Below are 26,463 nucleotides of genomic sequence, written 5' to 3'. Positions count from 1 at the left end.
GGTGAGACTCTGGCACAGGCTGCCCAGGGAGGTGGTGGTAGCCTCCTGCCTGGAGGTTTTTCAGGCCAGGCTGGCTGTGAGCAGCCTGCTGTAGTGTGAGGTGTCCCTGCCCATGGCAGCAGGGGCTTGGAACTGGCTGACCCTTGGGGTCCCTTCCATCCCTGCCAGTTCTGTGGTTCCATAATTCTCTGATCCCCTGAGCAACATTCCAGGACTGCTTGCAATGTTTATGCAGCCTGAGATCCACCTCTCTAAAATGAACTCTGATGGGGTGCTGATAACCTGATTTAAACCCAGACATACAAATAACTTCTGAACTGGTGGAAGCAGAAGCACCACAGCTGGCAACCAACCATCCCCATTCCCTCCCAGGCACACTTCTCTGGTCCCTTTTCTTGAGCTCATGCCCACACCTCTCCAAGGCTTCTTGGGAAGGGGCATCACTGGCTCTGCCAACCCAACCTCCTTAGCTCTGTGGTCTCCCAGCTCTGGGCTTGCCAGCAGAAAACCTCTTTGCTGCAGCTTTATTCTGGAGGGGACTTCCTGAGGCACAGAGAGAGATCATGGAGCTGGCTCACCCACATCACCTTTACATCCAGACACAGAACTGGAACAGGTGCCTGAACTGGGCCTCTCTGCCTCCTTACTTTCTCTTAGTTTGAATCTGCTGGGACTGTTTTCAGCCTGGGAGCCACAGAGGGCAACTTGCTTTACCTTCAGCCACTGGCTTTGGACTGGCCACGCTCTCTGCCTGCAGCTGCACCGCAGGGCCAGCCAGCAGGGCCACAGGAGGAGCACTGTACTTGTGGTGAGTGCTTCTGAGGAGTACCTCACTGATCTCCAGCTCATCTTCCAAGCAGGTCACCAAGGTGTACACCACTGGCTCCCCAGCCTCTGCAGCCAGCAAGGCCTTGCCATAGAGGAGCTCAGCAATGTGCAGGCGAGAAGCAGGAGGCAAATTCTCATCAGTGGAATAAAATGCCACCAGAGGTGCCTGCAGTGGGTATTTGTTCCCTTCAGGAAACCTCACTTCCAGTTCATAGAGGGGACCATCACTGGCAGCTCTCAGGTGAGCATCATCTCCAGAGCTCCTGCTTGGCTTCAGCGGGTGTTTGGGAGGCAGCTCGTGAGCAAACCTGCACTTTGCCCCAAATCTGCAGCCTCCCTGGAGGTAGAATCTGCAGATTTCCTTGGGAGCCTGCTTCCCTGTGTCCTTAGCACAAGCCCCCTTTGGGCCAGGCTGCTGGAGCCTGCCTGCCAGGTAGTCCAGCTCCAGGGGAAAAGTCCACACCCGGTTCTGAATCCTTTCGACAAACTTCTCTCCGTAGATGGAGCGGAGAGCAAAAGCCTCTTCTTGCCTCTGCTCTAAGCACTCCTCTGGGCTGGCTCCAGCAGCTGCTGCAGACACCTCCATCTTCTCTCCATACCTTTCAGCAAAGCACTGCAGCAGCAAATGCTCCAGAGATGCCCCAATATTCCCATTGCAGGATCTCAGCACCGTCCTGCAGCGTTGGCTGTCAAAGCCGTACCTGCAACACAACAGAGGTGACCTGGCAGCGAGGCAGGGACACAGAGGCTCCTCTGGAGCAGTGCAGCCAGCACAGAGGCTCCTCTGCAGCAGTGCAGCCAGCACAGAGGCTCCTCTGGAGCAGTGCAGCCAGCACAGAGGCTCCTCTGGAGCAGAGCAGCCAGCACAGAGGCTCCTCTGGAGCAGAGCAGCCAGCACAGAGGCTCCTCTGGAGCAGAGCAGCCAGCACAGAGGCTCCTCTGGAGCAGTGCAGCCAGCACAGAGGCTCCTCTGGAGCAGTGCAGCCAGCACAGAGGCTCCTCTGGAGCAGTGCAGCCAGCACAGAGGCTCCTCTGGAGCAGAGCAGCCAGCACAGAGGCTCCTCTGGAGCAGAGCAGCCAGCACAGAGGCTCCTCTGGAGCAGAGCAGCCAGCACAGAGGCTCCTCTGGAGCAGCGCAGCCAGCACAGAGGCTCCTCTGGAGCAGCGCAGCCAGCACAGAGGCTCCTCTGGAGCAGTGCAGCCAGCACAGAGGCTCCTCTGGAGCAGTGCAGCCAGCACAGAGGCTCCTCTGGAGCAGTGCAGCCAGCACAGAGGCTCCTCTGGAGCAGAGCAGCCAGCACAGAGGCTCCTCTGGAGCAGAGCAGCCAGCACAGAGGCTCCTCTGGAGCAGAGCAGCCAGCACAGAGGCCCCTCTGGAGCAGAGCAGCCAGCACAGAGGCTCCTCTGGAGCAGAGCAGCCAGCACAGAGGCTCCTCTGGAGCAGTGCAGCCAGCACAGAGGCTCCTCTGGAGCAGTGCAGCCAGCACAGAGGCTCCTCTGGAGCAGCACAACAACCACAGCTCTGCTTCATTAGCTTCACAGGAAGGAAGGATAGAATCATAGCATGGGTTGGGTTGGGAGGGACCTCCAAAGGGCATCCAGTCCATGCCCCCTGCACTCAGCAGGGACATCCTCCACTAGATCAGGTTGCCCAGAGCGCTCTCCCATGAGGGTGGTGAGAGCCTGGCACAGGTTGCCCAGGGAGGTGGTGGAAGCCTCCTGCCTGGAGGTGTCTCAGGCCAGGCTGGATGTGGCTGTGAGCAACCTGCTGCAGTGTGAGGTGTCCCTGCCCATGGCAGGGGGGTTGTGAAAGAAGCAGCACAGGCACTGAGGGCTCTATGTACCAGGAGCAGTGAGTGACCTCTTCAGGACACAAACAACTCACCTGGCCAGTTTGTGCACAGCAAAGGAAGACACTTCACTTTCCACAACCCTCTGCTCAGCTGGCTCAGCAGAAGACCTTGGTGGGAGGTCAGAGACTTCCTGATCTGTTGCCCAGTACTGCTCATCATCAAGGTAATCAGGTTCTTCATTGTCTTCACCAGAACCAGCTACTCTGATGAAATAAAGAGGTACCAGGTTAACATGAAACAAACCCAGAGCCTTGAGCAGTCACAAACCTCTGCAGCCTGGAGTCCTCCATTCCAAGGCAGGGTTCTGCTACCTGTTTTCCCCCAGAGTTTAGCATTGCAGAGGAACAGAGCAGCCTCAGACCCACAGGATCTGAGCTCAAATGAGAAGGTCAGGGTCAACAGAACCCTGTGCTCATTTCTAACAGGATGCCTGTTAAAGAAGAGCCTCTGGTTCAACTAACTCTGATTCAGGAGCCAGCCCCTGCCCTTGAAGCTCTTGAAGGAGTTCTTTCACTCTTCTCTGATTCTCTGATGTCATGTGTATGGTCTGCAGAGGCATTCTTGTCTCAGGGCTCTCTTTAGATTTCCCTCCTCCTCTCCTGGCAGGGGCACTTGATCTGAAAATCAAAAGAGAACATGACAGTGACTTATTTGCCTGCCTCAGGTGGCCCTGGCTGGACTGGAATGTGTTAGGACCCAAACCTCTCATTCAAAACAGGAGAACCAAACCAAGGTAGCTCATTATCTAAGGACTGTTCATAGAATGGGTTGGGTTGGAAGGCACCTCCAAAACTCAGCCAGTCCAACCCCCTGCACTCAGCAGGGACATCCTCCACTAGAGCAGGTTGCCCAGAGCCCTGCCCAGCCTCACCTTCAACATCTCCAGGGATGAGGCCCCAGCCACCTCCCTGGGCAACCTGCTGCAGTGTCCCAGCAGCCTCCTGGTGTAGAGCTTGCTCCTCACATCCAATCTCAATCTGCTCTGCTCCCATTCCAAACCACTGCCCCTGGTCCTGTCCCTGCAGGCCTTTGGGAACAGTCCCTCTGCAGCCTTCCTGTAGCCCCCTTCAGGTCCTGGCAGGCAGCTGTTAGGTCTGCCTGGAGCCTTCTCTTCTCCAGGCTGACCAAGCCCCAGTTGAGCTCATTCTCACACAAGCAGGGGGTGTCTCTCAGCACACACACACACACACACACATCTCATCTGTGTCAAATCCAAAGTGATTTCACAAACTCTTTGCTAGGTGAAGCTGTTCTCAGACTCCATGGCAAACCACATATTCCTAAGCTAGACTGGTGACCATTCAGGGGACTTCACTTCAAGCTGTTTTACACTAACCCCTTCTCTTGCTTTACAATGCACAACAATTAATACCCCATTTTGATTAGTGGCTCCTGATCAAAGAGCTTCTGAAACTGCCTTGTGAGCCAAGCAGAGAATCCAGAGGTTCTAACCTTTTTAACTCCTCCACACTTCCCTAGCTACAAAATGCTCATTAGAAAGACACAGCAGCCAGAGATTCACAGGATGGCCTGGAAGGGACCTTCCAGCTCATCCAGTCCCAACCCCCTGCCATGGGCAGGGACACCTCCCACCAGCCCAGCTTGCTCAAGGCCTCATCCAGCCTGGCCTGCAACACCTCTGGGGAGGGGACAGCCACAGCCTCCCTGGGCAGCCTGTGCCAGAGTCTCCCCACACTCCTCACAGCTCCATCACAACTACTTCACCCTTCAGTACATTCAAAGGTGTCCAAAAAAACAGCCCCAAAGTATCCTAAACACCTCTGTGCCACCCCCCACCCCCTCCCCCAGATGAAGAGACAGAGCTGGGTTCCTGCCTTGGCTCCTTGAACAGACAGAAGTCATCTCCATCGTCCCAGATTCTAGTTGAGCATTTCCTGCTTCCGCCAGGCTGAGCCTTGTTGGAATGGCTGCTGCCTCCTCCTCTTCCTCTGCTTCCTCTCCCTCGGCCTCCTCCTCCTCTGTTGGGCCTTCCTCTTCTCCTCCCTGCTGAACTCATGTTCTCTTGCTGAGGAAGGGATGGAAAAATAAACCAGCAGCCCTTAGTTCCCAAGGTGGTGTAGCACACTGCAAATCACAGAATCACCAAGGCTGGAAGAGACCTCGAGGATCATCGAGTCCCAGCTGGCACCACAGCCCCCACGGCCAGACCATGGCACCAAGTGCCACATCCAATCCCCTCCTGAACACCTCCAGGGATGGGGACTCCACCACCTCCCTGGGCAGCACATCCCAATGATGAACGACTCTCTCTGTGAAGAACTTTCTCCTCACCTCCAGCCTAAACCTCCCCTGGCACAGCTTGAGACTGTGTCCTCTTGTTCTGGTGCTGGTTGCCTGGGAGACCAACCCCCACCTGGCTACAACCTCCCTTCAGGGAGTTGTGGAGAGCAAGAAGGTCTCCCCTGAGCCTCCTCTTCTCCAGGCTAAGCAACCCCAGCTCCCTCAGCCTCTCCTCCCAGGGCTGTGCTCAAGGCCTTGTTGCCCTTCTCTGGACACCTTCAAGTCTCTCAATGTCCTTCTTAAACTGAGGAGCCCAGAACTGGACACAGGACTCAAGGTGTGGCCTAACCAGTGCTGAGCACAGGGCACAAGGACTTCCCTGCTCCTGCTGGCCACACTCTTCCTGAAGCAGGCCAGGATGCCCTTGGCCTTCTTGGCCCCCTGGGCACACTGCTGGCTCTTGTTTAGGCAGCTGCCAATCAGCTGCCTGATGTCTGGGCACAGGGCACACTGTCTGTGCTTTCCTGGTGGCAAGGGAAGGAACCCTCTGGGACTGCAGTTTTAACTACCTGGGCTCTGGTGTACTTCTGTGCACCTGAACCAAAGCACATTCTCCTGCAGCACTGCTGAACAAGCTCTGTGGGGTTGAAAACTCCAAAGTACTGCTCCCCACAGCTGCTCAAGCCAAACCTGCAGGACCTCTGGTCAAAGGATGAGCACTACCAGCAGTCTGGGAGCTCCAGTTCTGTGTCTCTGACACAGCTTTCTTGCACATGTGAACCCAAGGGACAAGCCTTCAAGGGAGCTTTCACAGAAGGAAGCAGCCTGTGCTCTGCCCCTTTGCAGCCTGGGGAGTCTGCAGGGCTGAGAGTAAGGGCAGAGGGGAGCTGAACCCACAGAGAGAGTTTGTTTCCACATTATGACCACAATGCATTTTCCAAAGGGGAAGCAAACTCTGCCTTGGAGACCCAGCAGTGAAGGTGGAGCAGTGGAAGTGCTGGAAGATGTGGCTGGGGGTCAGGAGGGAGGGGACAGGCTCTGCTCACTTGCTCCCTCTGATAGGACAAGGGGCAATGGATGCAAGCTGCAGCACAGGAGCTTCCACCTCAACACAAGGAGGAACTTCTTTGCTGTAAGGGTCCCAGAGCCCTGGAGCAGGCTGCCCAGAGAGGTTGTGGAGTCTCCTTCTCTGGAGCCTTTCAAGGCCTGTCTGGATGTGTTCCTGTGTGACCTGAGCTAGGCTGTATGGCCCTGCTCTGGCAGGGGGCTCAGACTGCATGATCTCTTTGGCTCCCTTCCAAATCCTGACATCCTGTGATCATCCTGCTCCTGACCCTTCCCCTTCTCACAGGGGCTGCACGGGTGGCTGAGGGCTCTGTGGAGCCTGGGCAGGGCTGGGATTAAGGATGTCTCTTGGAAAACAGCAGCCCTCCTCTCACCACAGCAGGAGCCTCACCGTTCCCTGACACAAGCCCATCAGCATTAAGCCGTGCTGGCCGGTGCCAGGCTGGCCTGACGGGAACACCTGCCGCAGCACCGTGCTCCTGCGAAAAGGAAAGCTGTGGCAGGGACCGGTGAGCAGCTGCAGCCAGCCTGCCGGGAGCTCATTACTGGAGCTTTGCACTAGCATCTGCAGAGCCGGGACGAGCGCCGACGCGGCCGCGCACGAGTAGTGCGGCTCGGACAGAAGCAAGCTGCCCTTCTGGTGGCACATCTCCCGACCCGAGCTCCACCGGCCCTTAACAGAGAGGCTGGCCCCGCGCACGGGAGCCGGGCACGGGAGGGAGGCCGGAGGCAGGCAGCCCATGAGGACACTGTGGCTTGGCTCTCGGCCTCCCTCCTCGCCGCACACGACGCGGAGCCTCCCGGGACAGCACAGCTGCGCGCCCCTCGCTCCCTTCCCCGCCGACTCCTCCACGGCCGCCCCTCGACCCCGCACCTCCTGCGGGTGTGCGGTCGCCATCAGCCCCGCCCGTCTCTCACCGCAGGGTGCCCGCTCTTCCCGGGACCCCAGCCCCTGCTCGCCCACCTCCCCTCGGCCTCCTCCATGCGCCCCACGCCGCTCCCCTCACAGCCCAGAGGCCGCCCGCCCCGCGCGGCCCCTCCGCTCCTCACCGGCGCGGCGCCGCGGCCCCTCCCCCGGACGCGCGCAGCTTCCGCTTCCGGGGCCGGCAGCGGCCACTTCCGGCCGGCACCCGCGGCCGCTGTGCCGCCTGCCCGCCGCCTCGCTGCCCTCACCGCCCTCACCTGCCCGCCCCACACCCCGCCCCACACCCCGCCCCGAGGGACCCACCCACCCATCCATCCACCCATCCACCCACCCATCCACCCACCCATCCATCCATCCACCCACCCACCCATCCATCCACCCATCCACCCACCCACCCATCCATCCACCCACCCACCCACCCATCCACCCACCCACCCACCCATCCACCCATCCATCCATCCATCCACCCATCCACCCATCCATCCACCCACCCACCCATCCACCCACCCACCCACCCATCGCCTGATCGATCCCCGGGCTGCGCCAGCGGGGGTGCGGGGGGTGCCCGCAGCAAGCCGTGCCCCAGCTGGCGCAGCCGGCGGGAGTGCCGCGGTGCCAGCCGCGGTGCCAGCCGCCAGCCCCGCCGCATGCCGGCAGCCGCCGCCCGTGCCCTCTCCTCCTGCCCCTTAAGGCACAGCTCTGGAAGGCACCGCGCACGCCGGAGAGGCTGGCTTGGGGAGCGGCCGCTCCAGCCGGGAGCTGGGGGGCGCCGTTAGAAGCAGGGCACGGGCAGGGCACCTCTGGGCTTAGTTCTCTTGGCAGAGTCCTGCCAGGGGACGGATCGTCTCGGGGTGTTCCCCAACACACAAGCCGAGGGCTCTCCTCCGGTTAAGAGCTGCTCCTGATGTCCTTGGTGTCTTACAGGCTCTGATGGGACCTTCCCACACAGGCCAGGCACCAGGCATCATCACAGTATCACAGTATCACAGTAACTAAGGTTGGAAGAGACCCCAAGGATCATCCAGTCCAACCTGTTCCAACAGACCTCACAACTAGAGCATGGCACCAAGTGCCACATCCAATCTCCCCTTGAACCCCTCCAGGGATGGGGACTCCACCACCTCCCTGGGCAGCACATCCCAATGCCGAACGACTCGCTCGGGGAAGAACTTTTTCCTCACCTCGAGTCTAAACCTCCCCTGGCACAGCTTGAGACTGTGTCCCCTTGTTCTGGTGCTGGTTGCCTGGGAGAAGAGACCAACCCCCTCCTGTCTACAACCACCTTTCAGGTAGTTGTAGAGGGCAATGAGGTCACCTCTGATCCTTCTCTTCTCCAGGCTAAACAACTCCAGCTCCCTCAGCCTCTCCTCACAGGGCTGTGCTCAAGGCCTCTCCCCAGCCTTGTTGCCCTTCTCTGGACACCTTCAAGTGTCTCGATGTCCTTCCTTCATCAACCTTTCAGGCCCTCTCCAAGGACACGTTTGCTCACAAAGCAGCCTTTGGGGATTCCAAGTGACCTGTTGGACTCTCTGAAGAGAGCAGCCTTGCCTGCCTGTCCCACGTCCTTCTGAACTGCCAAGCACCTTGGCAAGGGCAGAGATTGCATTGGGTTGGAAGGGAGCCTCCAAGGGCATCTTGTCCAACTCCCCTGCAGGCAACAAGGACACCTCCAACTAGACTGGGCTGCCCGAGGCTATGCCAAGTCTCATATTGAATGGCTCCAGGGATGGGGCCTCCAGCCCAGCCCTGGGCAGCCTGTGCCAGTGTCTCCCCACTCTCCTTGGGCACAACTTCCTCCTGAGGGCCAACCTCAAGCTGCCCTGCTCCACTTTCAAACCCTTGCCCCTGGGCCTAGCACTCCAAGCCCTTCTCAACAGTCCCTGCCCAGCCTGCCTGCAGCTCCCCTGCAGATCCTGAACTGCAGCTCTGAGGTCTCCCTGGAGCCTTCTCCTCTCCAGGCTGAGCAGCCCCAGCTCTCCCAGCCTGTCCCATGGCAGAGGTTCTCCAGCCCTCTGAGCATCTTTGTGGCCTCCTCTGCACCCTCTCCATCAGCTCCAGGTCTCTCTGGTGTTGGGGTCCCCAGAGCTGGACACAGAGCTGCAGGTGAGGTCTCCCCAGAGCAGAGCAGAGGGGCAGGATCCCCTCTCTCCAGCTCTGGCCACACTGCTTTGGATGCAGCCCAGGCTGCCCTTGGCCTCCTGTGCTGCCAGTGCCCACTGCTGGCTCCTGTCCAGCTTCTTGCTCACCAAGCTTCTCATACACCAACCTAAGAGCCTATCCTTCAGCTCCTTTGCTGGGCTCCCACCACATCTACTGGTGCTGCACAGCAGTTCCAGACCTAGGCTGTGCAGCCTGATGTTTCAGGCTTTCTGTCTGAAGGGTATCTTTGAAGCAGGATAAGGCAGAGGCCTTTCAGGGAGCAACCACTCTGCCTGTCCCACACCTCCTCATTGATGGCTCCCTGCTCTCATGCTTCAGAGTAACTCACTGGACTGGCTCTAACCTTCTCCTGACACCCCAGGCCTTGGGTTCCATGCATTCTGCCCATGCTTCCTTGGAGCAAAAAGCCCTGCAGGAGCACAGTCCTCGAGGTCTCTTCCAACCTTAGTTACACTGGGATAGTGAGGAGGGATGGAGCAGGCAGGGATGGCTGCTGCCTCCCCCTCTCCCACCTCCCTCCAAGCCTCAGTGTGTTTTTACTCAGTTTTTAATGATCTAACAAGCATCAGCAGATACCCAAGTGCTGGTGGGTGCTGCTGCTCTTGCCCTGGCTGCTCTGGCAACCTTGCTTTTGGCCCCCAGTGAGAGCAGGGGAGCCCTCTTGGCCCAGACTGAGACCATGCTCCATAGGAGACTGAGGGTGTCAGAGAAAGCAGGACAGAGCTGGTCCCTGTCTCCCTCTCCCCACCTGCCAGCTGCCTTGCATGGGTGTCACAGAAGGCACTTAGGAGCCTTTGAGCTTGAATGAGGGCACAGAGGGCACTGCCAGAACTCTGCTGATGGCACCAAACTGGGAGCAGTGGCTGACAGCCCTCAGGCTGTGCTGCCATCCAGCCAGAGCTGCACAGGCTGAGGGCTGGGTGGGGAGAAATGGAATGAAACCAAACAAGGGCAAGGGGAGAGTCTGGCACCTGGGGAAGAAGAACCACAAGCTCCAGTACAGGCTGGGGTCTGACCTGCTGGAGAGCAGCACAGAGGAAATGCACCTGGGGGTCCTGGTGGACAGAAGGATGCCCAGGAGCCAGCAAGGTGCCCTGGTGGCCAAGAAGGCCAAGGGAACCCTGGGGTGGATTAGAAGGGCTGTGGAGAGTAGGTCCAGAGAGGTTTTCCTGCCCCTCTGCTCTGCCCTGCTGAGGCCACATCTGGAATATTGTGTCCAGTCCTGGGCCCCTCAGCTCAAGAAGGACCTCAGGGAGCTGCTTGAGAGAGTCCAGCAGAGAGCCCCAGAGCTGCTGCAGGCAGTGGAACATCTCCCTGTGAGGCCAGGCTGAGGGAGCTCTGGGGCTGGGAGCAGAGGAGCCTGAGGGCTGCCCTCATTGCTGGTGATCAAGGTGTGCAGGGCAGTGTGGGGAGGATGGAGCCAGGCTCTGCTCAGGGATGCCCAAGGACAGCACAAGGGGCACTGGGGGCAAGCTGCAGCAGAGGAGGTGCCACAGGAGGGAAGAGAAGGGAAAACTTTGTCAGTGTGAGGCTGCTGGAGGCCTGGAGCAGGCTGCCCAGAGAGGTTGTGGAGTCTCCTCTGGAGCCTTTCCATCCCCCACCTGGCTGTGTTCCTGGGTGCCCTGCCCTGGGTGCCCCTGCTGTGGCAGGGGGCTTGGGCTGGGTGATCTCTGGAGGTCCCTTCCAGCCCCTAGCACTCTGTGGTTGTGTGTAAAGCAGCAGGACCCCCCCCAGAATCCCCCAGCTCTCCACACGTGGCCCCCTCTGCCCATCCCTCCTCAGGGCTTCCCACCCTCCCTTCCCAGCGCTGTGCAACTCTAATTAAAAAGCTCAGTGTCATCTTCCTGCCAGCACACAGTCCTGGTTTTAAGGTGGGGAGGCAAGGATGTGACCCTGAAGATTACATAATGGGAAGGCAATTTGTTGTGCCTGCCTTTCCCCTCAGCCATCAGCATGTGACAGTCTCCCAGCCTGGGAACCTCAGGCCACCATTGCTCTCCTCTCCTTCTTGCACGGTGCCAGTTACCCACTCCAGCAAAGCCTCCGGTGCTGAGGGATCTTCAGCTAGCCTGGGGTAAGTTTCAGCTTTTACTCAGCATGGCCCTTAGGGTGGGATTAAGAATGCCCTTTTTTGGGGTTGTTTTTTGACCACCCCCATATTCTTGGGGGCAGCAGAGCTGTGGCTCTGAAACGTTGCCTCTGCTGCCCCTCCAACGGCACTCAAAGCGTTTTGCATTTCAATCCTTCTGCATCTTCAGCTCTCAGAGTTTCTCTCCAGCTGTGTGGCAGATCCTAGCTTCTTGGTGTGCTGAAGGATCTTTGGGGGCTGCATTTGTTAGCAAGGTCTCTAAAAAGACCAGGTTAAAAGTGCCTTGCCTTGCCTTGCCTTGCCTTGCCTTGCCTTGCCTTGCCTTCCCTTCCCCTCCCTTCCCCTCCCTTCCCTTCCCTTCCCTTCCCTTCCCTTCCCTTCCCTTCCCTTCCCTTCCCTTCCCTTCCCTTCCCTTCCCTTCCCTTCCCTTCCCTTCCCTTCCCTTCCCTTCCCTTCCCTTCCCTTCCCTTCCCTTCCCTTCCCTTCCCTTCCCTTCCCTTCCCTTCCCTTCCCTTCCCTTCCCTTCCCTTCCCTTCCCTTCCCTTCCCTTCCCTTCCCTTCCCTTCCCTTCCCTTCCCTTCCCTTCCCTTCCCTTCCCTTCCCTTCCCTTCCCCCCTTTTCTCTTTCCTTTTCTCCTCTTTTCTCTCTTCTTTTTGTTGTTTTGTTTTGTTTCTTGCTTGTCTGTGAGGGTCTGTTGCAGCCTGCATGTTTCTGTGACTCTCTGAAGCCTGGTGGCCAGAGCTGTGTGAATGGCTAATGGCAGAGGCTGTACTCAGCCTTGCTCCCTGGGCTCAGCAGAGAAGTCTGCTGGAGGAGCCCAGGGGCTCTGACACCTTGGAACTACTCTCTGGGCTGTGCTCTGGAGCTGCCATTCTGCAGCAGTGTAAATGAGCACTGAAGAAACACCACTGCTGCCTCTTGTGCCTAAAGAGGGGCCATGGGCTCAGCTTGCAGGCTCAGACAGTGTGCTGCTGGCTCCCTGGCAGGTGTGGAGCCTGCCCAGTGGGGAGCTTGCCCAGGAAGGTTGGCAGCTCCTTGCTGAGCCCAGCCTGGCATTTGCTGTGGGTGCAGGCCTGCTGGTGGCTTAGGGAAGCAGCCTCCTGGGGGGCTTGCTCTCGCTGCTCAGGTGCACAGGCATCCCTCCCTGTGCCTATGGGAAGGGGCTCAAGGTGTGGGGCTTGCTCAGTGCTGAGAAAATGAGGTGAAAGGGGGGAGATCCCCTTGCAGCTCCAAGGGACTTAGATCCAGGGCCAGATCCTTCCCAGAGGTGCATGGTGAAAGGCAAGGGGAACAAGCTGAAGCCAAGGGAAATCCTGACTGGGGATAAGAAAAGATTCTTCCCCAGAGTCCTGGTGGGGGGGGGAGAGGGTGGGGGGCAGAGAGGATGCAAAGACCTCAGTGTGGGAAATAGAATCCAAGAATTGGCAGGGTTGGAAGGGACCTCAAGGCTCAGCCAGCTCCAACCCCCCTGCCATGGGCAGGGACACCTCACACCACAGCAGGTTGCTCACAGCCACAGCCAGCCTGGCCTGAAAAACCTCCAGGCAGGAGGCTTCCACCACCTCCCTGGGCAACCTGTGCCAGGCTCTCACCACCCTCATGGGCAAGAACTTCTTCCTGACATCCAATCTGAATCTCCCCACTTCTACTCTTGCTCCATTCCCCCCAGTCCTATCACTCCCTGACACCCTCAAAACTCCCTCCCCAGCTGGGGGTGTTCAGCCTGGAGAAGAGAAGGCTCCAGGGAGACCTAACAGTCACCTTCCAGTAGCTGAAGGGGGCTAAGGAAGGCTGCAGAGGGACTGTTCCCAAAGGCCTGCAGGGACAGGACCAGGGGCAATGGCTTCAAACTAAAGCAGAGCAGATTGAGATTGGAGGTGAGGAACAAATTCTGCAGCAGGAGGCTGCTGGAACACTGCAGCAGGTTGCCCAGGGAGGTGGCTGAGGCCCCATCCCTGGAGATAGTCAAGGTGAGGCTGGAGAGGGCTCTGGGCAGCCTGCTGTAGTGGAGGATGTCCCTGCTGAGTGCAGGGAGTTGGACTGGCTGAGCTTTGGAGGTCCCTTCCAGCCCAGAGCATTCTGATTCTCTGCTCCACCTCCTCTTGTCATTACTGTAATCCATCTCTAAGGCAGCCAACCACAAGCTGGCAGATTACCTTCCTCTGCTGTGCCCTTAGCCTCCAGCCCCTCTGAGGAGCTCAGGCTCCTCTGGTGGCATTGCTGTGCTCCTGACAACCCCTGGAAGTGGGCAGGATGGGGAGGGGATGAATAAAAAGAGAGACTTCTCCCTTCCTCTGCTGTGCCCTTAGCCTCCAGCCCCTCTGAGGAGCTCAGGCTCCTCTGGTGGCATTGCTGTGCTCCTGACAACCCCTGGAAGTGGGCAGGATGGGGAGGGGATGAATAAAAAGAGAGACTTCTCCCTTCCTCTGCTGTGCCCTTAGCCTCCAGCCCCTCTGAGGAGCTCTGGGCAGCCTGCTGTAGTGGAGGATGCCCCTGCTGCCTGCAGGGGGGTTGGACTGGGTGAGCTTTGGAGGTCCCTTCCCACCCAACCCATTCTGTGATTCTGTGTCACACTGTCACTGGAGATTTAGGGATCCCCACAGCAGCTCAGCAAGTGGAGGGCAGAATGCTCCAAGTCTTTCAGGCAGGCTCTGCAGTTAGTACATGCAATGGTACCTTAATAAAACTGGCTCCATGCTAATTGATGCTTGTTAATGATGAGGGATAATTAGCAATTAGCTACTGTTACATTGCTGTACCTAGCACGACAACACCCACAAACAAAGCCATCTGTCTCTGTGGCTTGCTTCCAGATGAGCCATTTCAGGAGCTCTGTGAGTTTCCAGGGGACAATTGTTCCCCACAAAGGGGGAGGAGGTTTCTGTTTCCCTCTTCTCTGTTTCACCTCCCTCTTTGCCCCTTTTCAAACACTGCAAAGCCAACACTGAAGTCTGAAGCCCAGTTCCCAGTGTTGAAGCAGCTGGTCCCAGCTCAATTAGGTCTCCTGGGAGTCTTCTCCCCTCCAGACTGCACAACCCCAACTCTCTCAGTCTGTCTCCAGAGCAGAGCAGATCCAGCCCTCTGTTTATCCTCATGGCCCTTCTCTGGGCACCTTCCAGCACCTCCAGATCATCACCCCAGGCTTCTCCAAACCACCACAGCCCTCTTAGCAGCAGCAGAGTTGTGTCCCCTCCTATCTGATTAGCAAAGCTAAGGTGGGGGGACCCTCACATCAGCCTTGGGCACATGCATGCCGACCAGGACTGGAGGTGGAAGCTCCTTCTAGGCTCTTGGATCACAACCAGTTTCCTCCTGAGGCTGGACAGAAGCAGGCTGAAGCCCTGGGGAGAGGCAGTCTGGCTGTGGGGCAGTGCCCATCTTGACAGCAGAGGTGTGAGCTGGGCCAGGCCCTTCCTCTGGGGCTGTCCCTGTGTCATTCATCAGGCATGACCTTAATACCCTTCCCAAGCTCTAGCCCCCCACCCTCCCAGGGACTTTGCACAGCATCATGCTGTGGTCTCCTGCCTCCCTGAAAGGCTCTCTGGCTGCTCAGGGCATCATCTACCTTTTGTATCTTGTTCCTTTTTGCTCTATCATTCCCTGACAGCTTTCCCCTCCTTGCAGAGCAAGCCTGGACGCTCCTGCCCTGCCACAGGCCACGTCCCATGGGCTTGGGGGTAGACAGTGTTCAGCCAGGGAGTTCCTAATGTGACAGGCAAGGTGTAAGCCAGAAGGAAACCACCTTTCCACCAGGCTTTGCCCCTCTCCAGGTTGCTTTTTGCTGCCCAAAGGCACTGCAGTGTTCTCATGAAGTGGCCCTGACCCTGCAGACGAGGCCCACGCACACCACAGGAGCATCTCCATCACTCACTAATGCTGCACCCCTTGCCCAGGCTGACCACAGGGCTCTGGGTTTCTGCTGCTCTGCACTTCCAGGTGCCCTGCAGCACTCCTGGGTGCTCCAAAGCTAGGAGAGACAACTGGCAGAGAAAGCTGGCAGGGCAGGACAAGTGCCTGCAGAAGTGCTGGCAGGACCGTGCCGCTGCAGGCTGAAGGCAGGAGCCCGGTGGCACAAACAGGAGCTGGGTGCTGAGCTGCAAAGCAGCCAGAGGCAGAGCACCTGGGCAAGGTGTTCCTGTGCCATTCCAAGCCCACCCGCCCTCTGCTTCTGTAGCCTCACCAGCAGCACCCTGCTGAGCAAATGGTCTCTCTTAGCACCTCTGAATCAGCCACGGCCCTGGGCTGAGAGGGAAGGGTTGGGACTGGTGCCCACTCTTCCTTCTGGAGGCATTATGAACCCAAACAAACCTTTAGGATGCCTCCTGCCCTCTCAAATCCCTCCTCCTGCCCTCCCAAATCCCTCCTCCTCCTCCTTCTGGTTTTTGGTTGGGGTTTTTTTTGGTTGGTTCCCTCCCCCCCCACCCCAACTTGGAGCAGCCCTGCACAATAAATCCTTTCTGCATCTTTCTGCACTCAAGGTTCAGAGCAGCTGACCCCAGCACAGGGCTCACATGTGGGCAGCTCTAAGCCATGGGATGTTCCCAGTGACCAGCCAGAACCCTCCAGTGAGGACAGGAGTCCCTGCAAGGACACACACCCTATAGCAGCCATGGACTCAAACAAACAAGAAGGTAAAGCATCCTCTTATTTCACTTCTTGATGGTGTGAAAGGCAGCCAGGAAGCAACCTGCTGGCAGCTGCCAGCCAGCTCCCCCAAGAGCACCTCCTAGCCACAGCAGCTGTGGCATGGGTGCTCTTATTTCAGGTTCAGAGAATCACAGAACTGGCAGGGTTGGAAGGGACCTCAAGGCTCAGCCAGCTCCAACCCCCCTGCCATGGGCAGGGACACCTCACACTACAGCAGGTTGCTCACAGCCACAGCCAGCCTGGCCTGAAAATCCTCCAGGCAGGAGGCTTCCACCACCTCCCTGGGCAACCTGTGCCAGGCTCTCACCACCCTCATGGGCAACAACTTCTTCCTGACAGCCAATCTGAATCTCCCCACTTCTACTTTTGCTCCATCCCCCCCAGTCCTATCACTCCCTGACACCCTGGGGTTGCAGTCTGTGTCTCTTACTCCAGAACCCTGTCCCTCTCCCCCCTGCACAAGAATCCTGTGCCATTTCTAATGTTCAGTGTAGAAGCTGTTCCCCCTCTTGCCTCAGCCCCTCCTCTGCCCTGGCATGTGCAGAGATTGCTACCTGCCAGAAGCCATGTCCTACACAAGGGCAGTGATGAGGATCTGCTTCTCTTCCTCCCATGCTTTGTTGCAGGGGTTCCAGGGGCTCCCCTCAGTGCCACAACCCAGACTTCTGCACCAGCCCCAGCCTTGCAAGCACCCAGATGTACCCAGGCCACACTGCTTGCATGCAACCAGTCCTGCTACAGCCAGCAGCCCTTCTAGAGGGTCTGCAAAGCTCAGAGGTTTCAGGGCCAGGGTTTTAGTGGTTATCAGCTTTCAATGATCTTCTTGCAGAGGACTGTGGGGCTGGTGGTACTTTCAGCCCTGTGCTCTGCCTTGCCACCTCAGAGGGGACTTAGGACAAGTTCTGCACCAGGAGGCTGCTGGAGCACTGCAACAGGTTGCCCAGGGAGGTGGTTGAGGCCTCATCCCTGGAGATAGTCAAGGTGAGGCTGGAGAGGGCTCTGGGCAACCTGCTCTAGTGGAGGATGTCCCTGCTGAGTGCAGGGGGTTGGACTGGATGACCTTGGGAGGTCATTTCCAGCCCAGACCATTTTGTGCCTCTGTGACTGTCCATATGCTGAGGAGCTCTTGAAACTATGAGGAGCAGGAGGAGCAGCTTTGGGAGTGCCCTGCAAAAGTGTCAGCTCAGGAGAGAGAGCCTGGACTTGCCTCTTGCCTTTCTCCAAGATGCCTGGTGGTGCCAAAATGCAGCTCACAGCAGAGGTAACAGAGGAGTTAATTTCTCTGGTATTATTATTCTCCCTTGACTAAATGAGGTCTGGGTACCTGGGCCCCTGCACTACAGCAGACTGAAAATTAACTCAGGGCTCTTCTGTTGTTCTTTTTTTCTCTCTCCAATTAATAGGCATGCCCCCATGGGCTGCAGCTGCTCACTGCAGGAACTCAGAGCACACCACCAAGCCCCTTGCTTCCCACAGGGCAGCTGTGAGGGCCCTCCTCCTCCTCTGCTCCAGCTCTTAGCAGTGAGAGAAAGGATATGGGTTTAATACACAGAGTGCTCCTGCTCACCCTGTGGCAAAGGTGGGAGGTGAAACTCAGAGCAGCAGGGATCATCTCACCTCTTCTGCTCTTTGCTCAGGAGCAGTTTCTGGCTTTGAGTCTGTCATAGAATCACAGAACTGTCAGGGTTGGATCAGCCAGTTCCAGCCCCCTGCCATGGGCAGGGACACCTCACACTGCAGCAGGTTGCTCACAGCCACCTCCAGCCTGGCCTGAAAAACCTCCAGGCAGGAGGCTTCCACCACCTCCCTGGGCAGCCTGTGCCAGGCTCTCACCACCCTCATGGGCAAGAACTTGAGGGTGTTCAAGGACACTGCAAACCAAATGCAGATCCAAGAGCCCTACAGACCTCTGCAGGGCCTGAGCTGTGCCCACATTGCTCTGTCAGACTGAAAAGCACCCAGGGAAACACAAGGACAGATCTGCTGTAGTGCTGCCTGGAGCTTCTGGCCCTCCACAAGGCTCAACATTCAGGATGTCCACTACTTGGCAAAGCCAGCATCCCCTTGTGCTCCCAGACCTGCTTGGTGGTGTGCTGGTTCTGCTCTTTTTTGGTCAGCCATTGCCATCCCACAGCAAAGAGTCCAGCAGCAACTTCTGACATCAATCCAGCCACAGCCCTCAGTTTTCTTGGGTCAGGAGGTTTGCAGTTCACAATGGATACCTTGTAAAGCCTCAGGGAGAAAGCTTCCACCATCCACTACAGGCCAATAGTTGCTTGTGGAGTTGCAGATAAATGAAAACATTAAATGATAGAATCACAGAGCTGTCAGGGGTGGAAGGGACCTCAGGGCTCAGCCAGTTCCAACCCCTCTGCCACGGGCAGGGACACCTCACACCACAGCAGGTTGCTCACAGTCACAGCCAGCCTGGCTGCAAACACCTCCAGGCAGGAGGCTTCCACCACCTCCCTGGCAACCTGTGCCAGGCTCTCACCACCCTCATGGGCAACAACTTCTTCCTGACATCCAATCTGAACCTCCCCACTTCTACTTTTGCTCCATTCCCCTCAGCCCTATCACTCCCTGACACCCTCACAAGTCCCTCCCCAGCTTTCTTGGAGCCCCCTGCAGATCCTGCAAGGCCACAAGAAGGTCTCCTGGGAGCCTTCTCCTCCCTAGACTGCACAACCCCAACTCTCTCAGTCTGTCTCCAGAGCAGAGCAGCTCCAGCCCTCTGCTCACCCTCATGGCCCTTCTCTGGACCCCTTCCATCCCCTCCAGATCCTTCCTGGCAGAGAGGCTCCAGAGCTGGACACAGAGCTCCAGGTGGGGTCTCAGCAGAGTGGAGCAGAGGGGCAGAATCCCCTCCCTGGCCCTGAGGGCCACACTTCTCTTGCTGCAGCCCAGGATGTTATTTGCTCTTTGGGCTGCAAGCACACACTGTAGTGATAATAACAACAACAACAACAATAATAATGTCTGTTGTGGAGTTGCAGAGAAATGAAAACATTAAGTGATATTAATCATCATCACCATAATAACAACAACAACAAAAGAGGCAGGAGTCTGAAAGATGGCAATGAAAGCAACCTGGGGCTGTTTAGTCTGGAGAGGAGAAGGCTGAGAGGGATCTGATCAATGTCTATCAATAGCTGAGGGCTGGGGGTCAGGAGGGAGTGGACAGGGACAGGCTCTGCTCACTGCACCCTGTGATAGGACAAGGGGCAATGGATGGAAACTGCAGCACAGGAGGCTGCACCTCAACATGAGGAGGAACTTCTTCCCTGTGAGGGTCCCAGAGGCCTGGAGCAGGCTGCCCAGAGAGGTTGTGGAGTCTCCTTCTCTGGAGCCTTCCCAGCCCTGTCTGGCTGTGTTCCTGTGTGACCTGTGCTGGATTCTGTGGCCCTGCTCTGGCAGGGGGCTTGGACTCAGATGACCTTTGGAGGTCCCTTCCAAACCCCTCACATCCTGTGAGCCTCTGATCCCATCCTTTAGAAGATGAAACCTGGGACTTGGTGTGGACTGGCTGATGAGTTTTGACCCCAAAGAGCTGGCAGATGAGGGCCAGGGTTCCTTCCTTCCCCCAGTCACCCTGCTGCCCCTTGTTTTGCCCAGCAGGAACCCCACAGGATATTCCCTAGAGAGTCAGTGCTCCCCACCCCTATGGCTGGGTGCCCCCCTGCTCCCCAGTGCCACGGCTGCAAGCCCAGCTGCAAAGGCACAGGTGTGCAGAGAGGGCCACACAGCCTCTCCTCTGCTGCCTCTCACTTCTGTGGGTCGCTGGGGAATCTGCTCACATTGCTCTGAATCAGGACAAATCCCAGAGGCCAGAACAGGGCCAGTTTCTGGGTGCCCTTGGCGGTGCCCCATATTCCCCCTCAGGGCTAGAGAAAGCAGAACACAGCTGTGCCTTGGACAGCTCTGACTCCCAGGCTCCAGCCTTCCACTGCATGCTCTGGCTGAGCGTGGGGAGGCCTCCTTCAGTCCCTTCCCCAAGCCTCTGCAGGGATGGCTGTGCTGCTAAGGGCCCGGGTGGGTAAGGCACTGAGCATCTGCAGCCAGCCTGGAAAGAGGGAGCCTGGGTGCCCCCGGGAGCTGGGCACGGGGTCATGTCTGTGAGTGCCGGCAGGGAAGCAAGTTCTTGAAGGCAAAGGGAAACCCCACCCCGAGAGGTGGCATTGCCAAGGGGAGGGGAAGGGCAGCAAAGGAGGTGAACTGAATGGCTGCTTTAGGGAAGAGCCATTCTCGGCTCCTGACGGCAGCTCATTTTACCGAGGAGGTGCTGCTCACACCTCCCGGAGCGGGGCCCGAGTCCTCTAAAGCCGATCTGTGCCTGGAAAGGGCCGGCAGAGCCTTTGTCCCAGCTATTTATAGCGCCCATAATAACTCTTTTTAATTGACTGAGGCTCTTTATTCCCGCAGGAGAGACTGAAAGTGTGCCTGTGAGTACCCCTGCAACACAGATTTCCCAGGTAAGATCAGCACAATGCCCTGAATAACTCCAAGAGTTGAAAGAGCTGCTAAGAGGAGTTTAAAGAGCTGCTAAGAGGAGTTTAAAGAGCTGCTAAGAGGAGTTCAAAAGCTAAATGAAGTGGCAGGGGGTGGGGGGAAAAAAATATAGGCACTTAAAAGGGGGGGGGGGGGGAGGGGAAATAAAATGCACAGAGGCAGTTAGAAGGGCCCAAACTGTGCACACTGCATGAACCAGTGCCAGAACACAGCACATCCTAGCAGACACTTCAGGCAGATGGCTCACAGCCAGCTGTATCTAGGCAGGTAATTTGTGAGCTCAGCTAATTAACTGGCTGGTATCTTTAGCACCAATTAGAGAATGTCAGGTCACTGGGCCAGAGGGAGAGCTCAGGACAGAGCTGTGAGGAGCCTTTACCAAACCTGATTAACCGTCCCAGGAAGGAGGATGTGTTATTGACACAGGCTGGGAGTGTCTTCCCCAGCAGGGGGGCAAGTACCCAGGGAGGGGCTCTGGATTATCCTGGCAGCCTCACAGCTCCTGGGACCGTGGGGATGCTCTTCTTTGCCTGATAATCCAGAGCAGCCTGGCTGGCCAGAACGCTGAGGCTTGCTGCATGTCTCTGCCTAGCTCTGCAGCCAGGAGCTTGGAAACCCTGCCTCTGAGTCCACAGCTGGCTCCGAGGTGATCAGGACTTCCAGAGCTCTGCAGCCACTCTTTGAGCTGAGATTCTTGCTGCCATTAAGCCACCATGGAAGCAAGAGAAGCGTCTATACCACAGCATCCTTCTTGTGAGATGCAGTTTCAGTGCTTCCACAGGGATGTTCCCTATGCACCTCCAGCCTGCCACAGAGTTCTGAGCACTTTAAACCTTGGTCTGACTCAATATGGAAACATACTGTGAAAGAGAGGAGGTCTCAGCAATGCTGATCAACAGCTAAAGGGTGAGTGGCAGAGGATGGAGCCAGACTCTGTTCAGTGGTGCCCAGGGACAGGACAAGGGGCAGTGGGCACAGATGGGAAGCCAGGAGGTGCCACAGGAGCAGAAGGAACAGATGCTTCCCTGGGAGGGTGGCAGAGCACTGGGCCAGGCTGCCCAGAGAGGCTGTGGAGTCTCCATCTCTGGAGGCATTCCAGACCCAGCTGGATGTGTTCCTGTGTGAGTGACTCTGGGTGGCCCTGCTCTGGCAGGGGGGGTGGGACTGGATGGTTTTTAGAGGTCCCTTCCAGCCCCTGCCCATTCTGTCATTCTCTGACCCTTGAGTTGGAAACCTTGACTGTTGGAGACCTCCCCTGTCACCTCTGCAGCACTAACGCCTGGAACTGCTTCCAAGTGCTCCAGAGCAAGTGGAGAAGGAAACATTCCCAGTGCTTTCCTTGTCTCATCCTCCTTTCCCATCCAGACAGCTCCAAGCTGAAGGGCCCAGCACAGTGCCCCCAGTGTGCAGGGAAAGCTGGCACATTGCTGCACCAGTGTGCTGGGAAGCCCATGCTCCTGTGCTGCTTTCCACACAAACACAGGCTGCTAGGTGGATACCCTAACACATCCCTGAAAGCAAAAGGCCCAGCTGACTCCTGCTGCAGGGAGGGCCATGTGGACACTGCAGCTTCCAAGGAAGACTGCAGAGATGCCAAACAAGAGCTGAGAAGTGCTTTCAGCTCCCTTCTTTAACTATCTCCATCCTTCTCTTCTGTCCTTACCCTGTACCCTGCCTTCATTCTTACCATCCTTGCCCAGGCACATAAATACTGGATATAATCCTAGGACCATATAGAACAGCACAGCTCTGCTGCTTTCCTGATGTCACAGGCTCACAGGATGTCAGGGGTTGGAAGAGACCTTCAAAGATCCTCCAGTCCCAGCCCCCTGCCAGAGCAGGACCACAGAATCCAGCACAGGTCACACAGGAACACAGCCAGGCAGGGCTGGGAAGGCTCCAGAGAAGGAGACTCCACAACCTCCCTGGGCAGCCTGCTCCAGGGCTCTGGGAGCCTCACAGGGAAGAAGTTCCTCCTCATGTTGAGGTGGAACCTCCTGTGCTGTAGTTTCCATCCATTGCCCCTTGGCCTATCACAGGGCACAGTGAGCAGAGGCTGTCCCTGTCCCTGTCCCCTCCCTCTTGACCCCCAGCCCTCAGCTATTGATAGACATTGATCAGATCCCTCTCAGCCTTCTCCTCTCCAGACTAAGCAGCCCCAGGGCTCTCAGCCTCTCCTCACCAGGCAGTGCTCCAGGCCCTTCAGCAGCCTTGCAGCCCTCCCTTGGACTCTCTCCAGCAGATCCCTGTCCCTCCTGAACTGGGGAGCCCGGAGCTGGATGCAATGCTCCAGGTGAGGTCTCAGCAGGGCAGAGTAGAGGGGGAGGAGAACCTCCCTGGCTCTGCTGGCCACACTCCTCTGAATGCCCCCCAGGAGCCCTTTGGCCTTCTTGGCCCCCAGGGCACATTGCTGTCCCCTGCAGAACTTGCTGCCCACCAGCACTCCCAGGGCTGCTCCACAGGGCTGCTCTCCAGCAGATCCCCTCCCAACCTGTCCTGCTGCAGTTTATTCTTCCTCCCCAGCTGCAGGACTCTGCACTGATCCTTGCTGAGCCTCAGTAGGTTCCTCTGTGCCCAGCTCTCAGCCTGCCCAAGTCTCTGCATGGCCTCACAGCCTTCAGGGGTCTCAGCCAAGCCTCCCAGTTTGGTAGCATCAGCAAACCTGCTGAGCAGACTCTGTCTGTCTCCTCATCAGTGCCATTGATGAAGATGTTGAACAGATGAGGACCCAGCACTGATGCCTGGGGCACTCCACTGCTCACAGCTCTCCAGCTGGACTTGGCAGCACTGACCACCACTCTCTGGACTCTATTGTGTAACAGTTACTGATCCATCTCACTCTCTGCTCTCTGTCCCACACCTCCTGAGCTTGCTCACAAGGGTGCTATGGGAGACAGTGTCAAAAGCCTTACTAAGGTCAAGGTAGACTACAGCCACTGCTCTCCCTGCATCTACCCATGCAGTCAGGACACCATAGAAGGCTCTCAGGAAGCCTTCCTAATGCTGGGCTGCAGAAGTGTGCCCTCAGATGCAGGAATTAGTGGCTGTGCTAGAAATCAGTTGTGCCCTGCTACAAGCACACATCATGCAGCTCAGGAAAATGATCAGCTGCAGGCTTTGTGGCAAGTGTTGGATGCTGTGGCAGCTCAGCTTCAGGCAGTGTCCTCAGGCAGCCCTCGTCTGGGCGCCGCAGTCCTTTACTCACTGCTTCAGAGTGGCCATGGAAGAAGGTTTGAAGTGAGGGGCAGGAGAAAAGCTGGGGGCAGCAGCATGGGGGGGTGGTACTCACAGATTGCACTGGCTTGCAAGGCATCTTTCCAGGTCACCTTGTCCACCCCCTCTGCAGTCAGCAGGGACACCTCCAACTAGAGCAGGCTGCCCAGGGTCACGCCGAGTCTGATGTCAGCTCCTTTGCAGCCACAGGTTGTGCTCTTTTCTAGGAGAGAAGCAGCAGAAACATTCCTGTGCAGTGTTTCTACATCATGAGAAAGCCAATCACATCCTGGGCTGCAGCAAGAGAAGTGTGGCCAGCAGGGCCAGGGAGGGGATTCTGCCCCTCTGCTCCACTCTGCTGAGACCCCACCTGGAGCTCTGTGTCCAGCTCTGGAGCCTCTCTTCCAGGAAGGGTCTGGAGGTGCTGGAAGGGGTCCAGAGAAGGGCCAGGAGGGTGAGCAGAGGGCTGGAGCTGCTCTGCTCTGGAGACAGACTAAGAGAGTTGGAGTTGTGCAGTCTGGAGAGGAGAAGGCTCCCAGGAGACCTTCTTGTGGCCTTGCAGGATCTGAAGGGGGCTCCAAGAAAGCTGGGGAGGGACTTCTGAGGGTGTCAGGGAGTGATAGGACTGGGGGGAATGGAGCAAAACTAGAAGTGGGGAGATTCAGACTGGATGTCAGGAAGAAGTTCTTGCCCATGAGGGTGCTGAGACACTGGCACAGGTTGCCCAGGGAGGTGGTGGAAGCCTCCTGCCTGGAGGTGTTTCAGGCCAGGCTGGCTGTGGCTGTGAGCAACCTGCTGCAGTGTGAGGTGTCCCTGCCCGTGGCAGGGGGGTTGGGACTGGCTGATCCTTCTGGCCCCTTCCAACCCTGACAACTGGGCTGCTCTCCAGCAGATCACTGTTAAACTGGAGCCAGGTTTCCATGGCAGCATAAATTCTGTGGGGTTGGGGTTTTTTGGGGGTACCTCTTGTGCTTTAGAAAGGCTGAACTGGGTTCAGTTTCCAAGGGGCTCACAGACCTGTGGAATGTCTCTCCAGTCCTCCAGGTACAATCCCTTGGGCAAAGGCATAAGCATGAACTGATGCTTCCATGGCTTCCATTTGCTGTAATAGCCCACAGGATTTAAAGGATGGATTTCTCCAGCTTGGTGTGAGAAATGAGCTCCAAGTGGAACCCACAGCTTGAGCACTGCACTGCACTTGGCTGGAGGTCAAAGATACTCCTTGCTGTTCCTGCACCACTCCATTTGGGGTCCAGCTTGCATATGATGCCTCAAGGCTTGGCTGTGTTTCTTTTCTATGCTCCCAGCACTGAGGGCAGCTGAGGAGGGAGTCCTCAGGGTTTCAATCAGGATTTCATGTCCAGCCAGCCAAGCCCTGGCAGATGGGACTAGCTGGTGCTGCTGGCTGCTCTCCTCTCTCCAGCAGCAAGAAGGGGAAATGGGAGTGCTAAGATGCATTTCAGTACCTGAAACAGCCACTGCAAGCTGAGGAAGGATGTGCCAGGGCAGGACAGACCCAGGCTGAGATGTGGAGCACTGGGAGGGAAGGAAGGAAGGAAGGAAGGAAGGAAGGAAGGAAGGAAGGAAGGAAGGAAGGAAGAAGGAAGGAGGGAAGGAAGGAAGGAGGGAAGGAAGGAAGGAGGGAAGGAAGGAAGGAGGGAAGGAAGGAAGGAAGGAAGGAGGGAAGGAAGGAAGGAAGAAGGAAGGAAGGAAAGAAGGAAGGAAGGAAGGAAAGAAGGAAGGATGAACAAAGAAATGAAGCTTAGCAGCATGACTGCAAAAGCAGAGGTGAGCCAACAGTGAACCCCAGAATAAGAAGTATTTGCTCTTAGATGCAGAGGATACTTTAGTCCAGCTTCTCATCCCAGTCTTTGGGTTTGGTTGGGTGTTTTTGGCTGCCTGAATTCTGTTTCCTCAGAGTGCTTCAGTGCACTTGGACACCAAAGTCTCTGCAGCTGTGCCTCTGTGCTGACTTTTGCTGCTGCCTGGCAGCTGGTGACTCTGAAACCTCCAGATCAGCAGTGACTCCCGCCCCTGTACCCTGCAGAAAGGATCTGTCTAGTTCTCCCCCTTTCTGGAAGCAGCTGAGGAGGATCACAGCCAGGCTTGCAGGCATCAACACTGCATTTTGGGCTTATTCTCCTCCAGATATTATCACCTCCAGGGCCAGCTTTGGGACTGCCCCTCTGCTAGCAAGACTCAGGGCTGTGACATTTCCCTCCTGAGGCAGATCTCTTAAGATGGGCAGGAGGGCACAGGGTAGCACAGCAGCTTTCAGCTGGAAGGGATGGATCTGGCAGATCACCCCTTTTCCCTTGGAGGAGAAAGAAGCCCTGATGCAGGCTAGCAGGGGAGGCTCTGCCTGGCCAGCTCAGCGTGGAAGTGTGGCAAGCAGCTGTGAGCAGGGATGGGAGCTCGGAAACCATTTTGCACAGTGGCAAAGCTTTCTATCCCCCTGCTTTCCCAGGCATGGATGTTAGGATGCCTGACGATGCCGAGACCAGCTGGCTGCCTTTCCTAGCCTGCCAGCAGAAGCAGCATGGTCATTGCCTCCCCTAGCGGCCACGGCCTCGAGCAGCCCCTCTAACCCTCCACGACACACTGACAGGTCCCAGGGTGACAATTCCTGTGACACTGGAGTGTCACGGGAAGGTGCCCACTACGGCCAGGAGGGGTGGGTGGAGGGGTCAAAGCAAGGGGTCTGGAGCTCCAGCTGGCTGGGGGAGTCAGGGCTGACCTCCTGAGGAGAGAGGCTGTCCTCAGTCTCCCGCTCCCCTCTGCCCTGCCCCAGCTCCTGTCACTCCCACTCCTCCCAGGCAGGCAGCTCTGGGCTGGCCCCGAGTGGGCGCTGCGAGGCAAGCCCTGGGGCAGGAGTGGGGCTGTCAGGCAGATGTCCTCTGCCAGGACACCGCCTCTGTGCCTGCCATTGCCCC

The 26,463-nt window shown here is 57.4% G+C and overlaps 2 protein-coding genes across 2 annotated transcripts in view; one reads left to right on the top strand and one right to left on the bottom strand.

The window, feature by feature from the left end:
• The window catches only part of DHX57 (DExH-box helicase 57), a 28,054-nt gene extending 20,997 nt beyond the window's left edge, over nt 1–7,057 (bottom strand). The window contains exons 1-6 of the mRNA XM_054177269.1: nt 7,038–7,057; nt 4,501–4,707; nt 4,461–4,462; nt 3,143–3,292; nt 2,714–2,884; nt 715–1,529 (exon numbers count right to left, since the gene is read on the bottom strand). Coding sequence (XP_054033244.1) covers nt 715–1,529; nt 2,714–2,884; nt 3,143–3,292; nt 4,461–4,462; nt 4,501–4,698 — 1,336 coding nt within the window. The 5' untranslated portion in view covers nt 4,699–4,707; nt 7,038–7,057. The remainder of the gene's footprint in view (nt 1–714; nt 1,530–2,713; nt 2,885–3,142; nt 3,293–4,460; nt 4,463–4,500; nt 4,708–7,037) is intronic.
• An 8,713-nt stretch (nt 7,058–15,770) lies between these two features.
• ARHGEF33 (Rho guanine nucleotide exchange factor 33) overlaps nt 15,771–26,463 on the top strand; it is a 30,983-nt gene continuing 20,290 nt past the window's right edge. The window contains exons 1-2 of the mRNA XM_054177245.1: nt 15,771–15,792; nt 20,231–20,280. Coding sequence (XP_054033220.1) covers nt 15,771–15,792; nt 20,231–20,280 — 72 coding nt within the window. The remainder of the gene's footprint in view (nt 15,793–20,230; nt 20,281–26,463) is intronic.

Source organism: Dryobates pubescens, chromosome 39 (assembly GCF_014839835.1).
Source record: "Dryobates pubescens isolate bDryPub1 chromosome 39, bDryPub1.pri, whole genome shotgun sequence".
In the NCBI taxonomy this organism is placed as follows: domain Eukaryota; kingdom Metazoa; phylum Chordata; class Aves; order Piciformes; family Picidae; genus Dryobates; species Dryobates pubescens.
The sequence above is the reverse complement of the archived record's forward strand: the minus strand, read 5'-3'. Positions and strand labels throughout refer to the sequence as shown.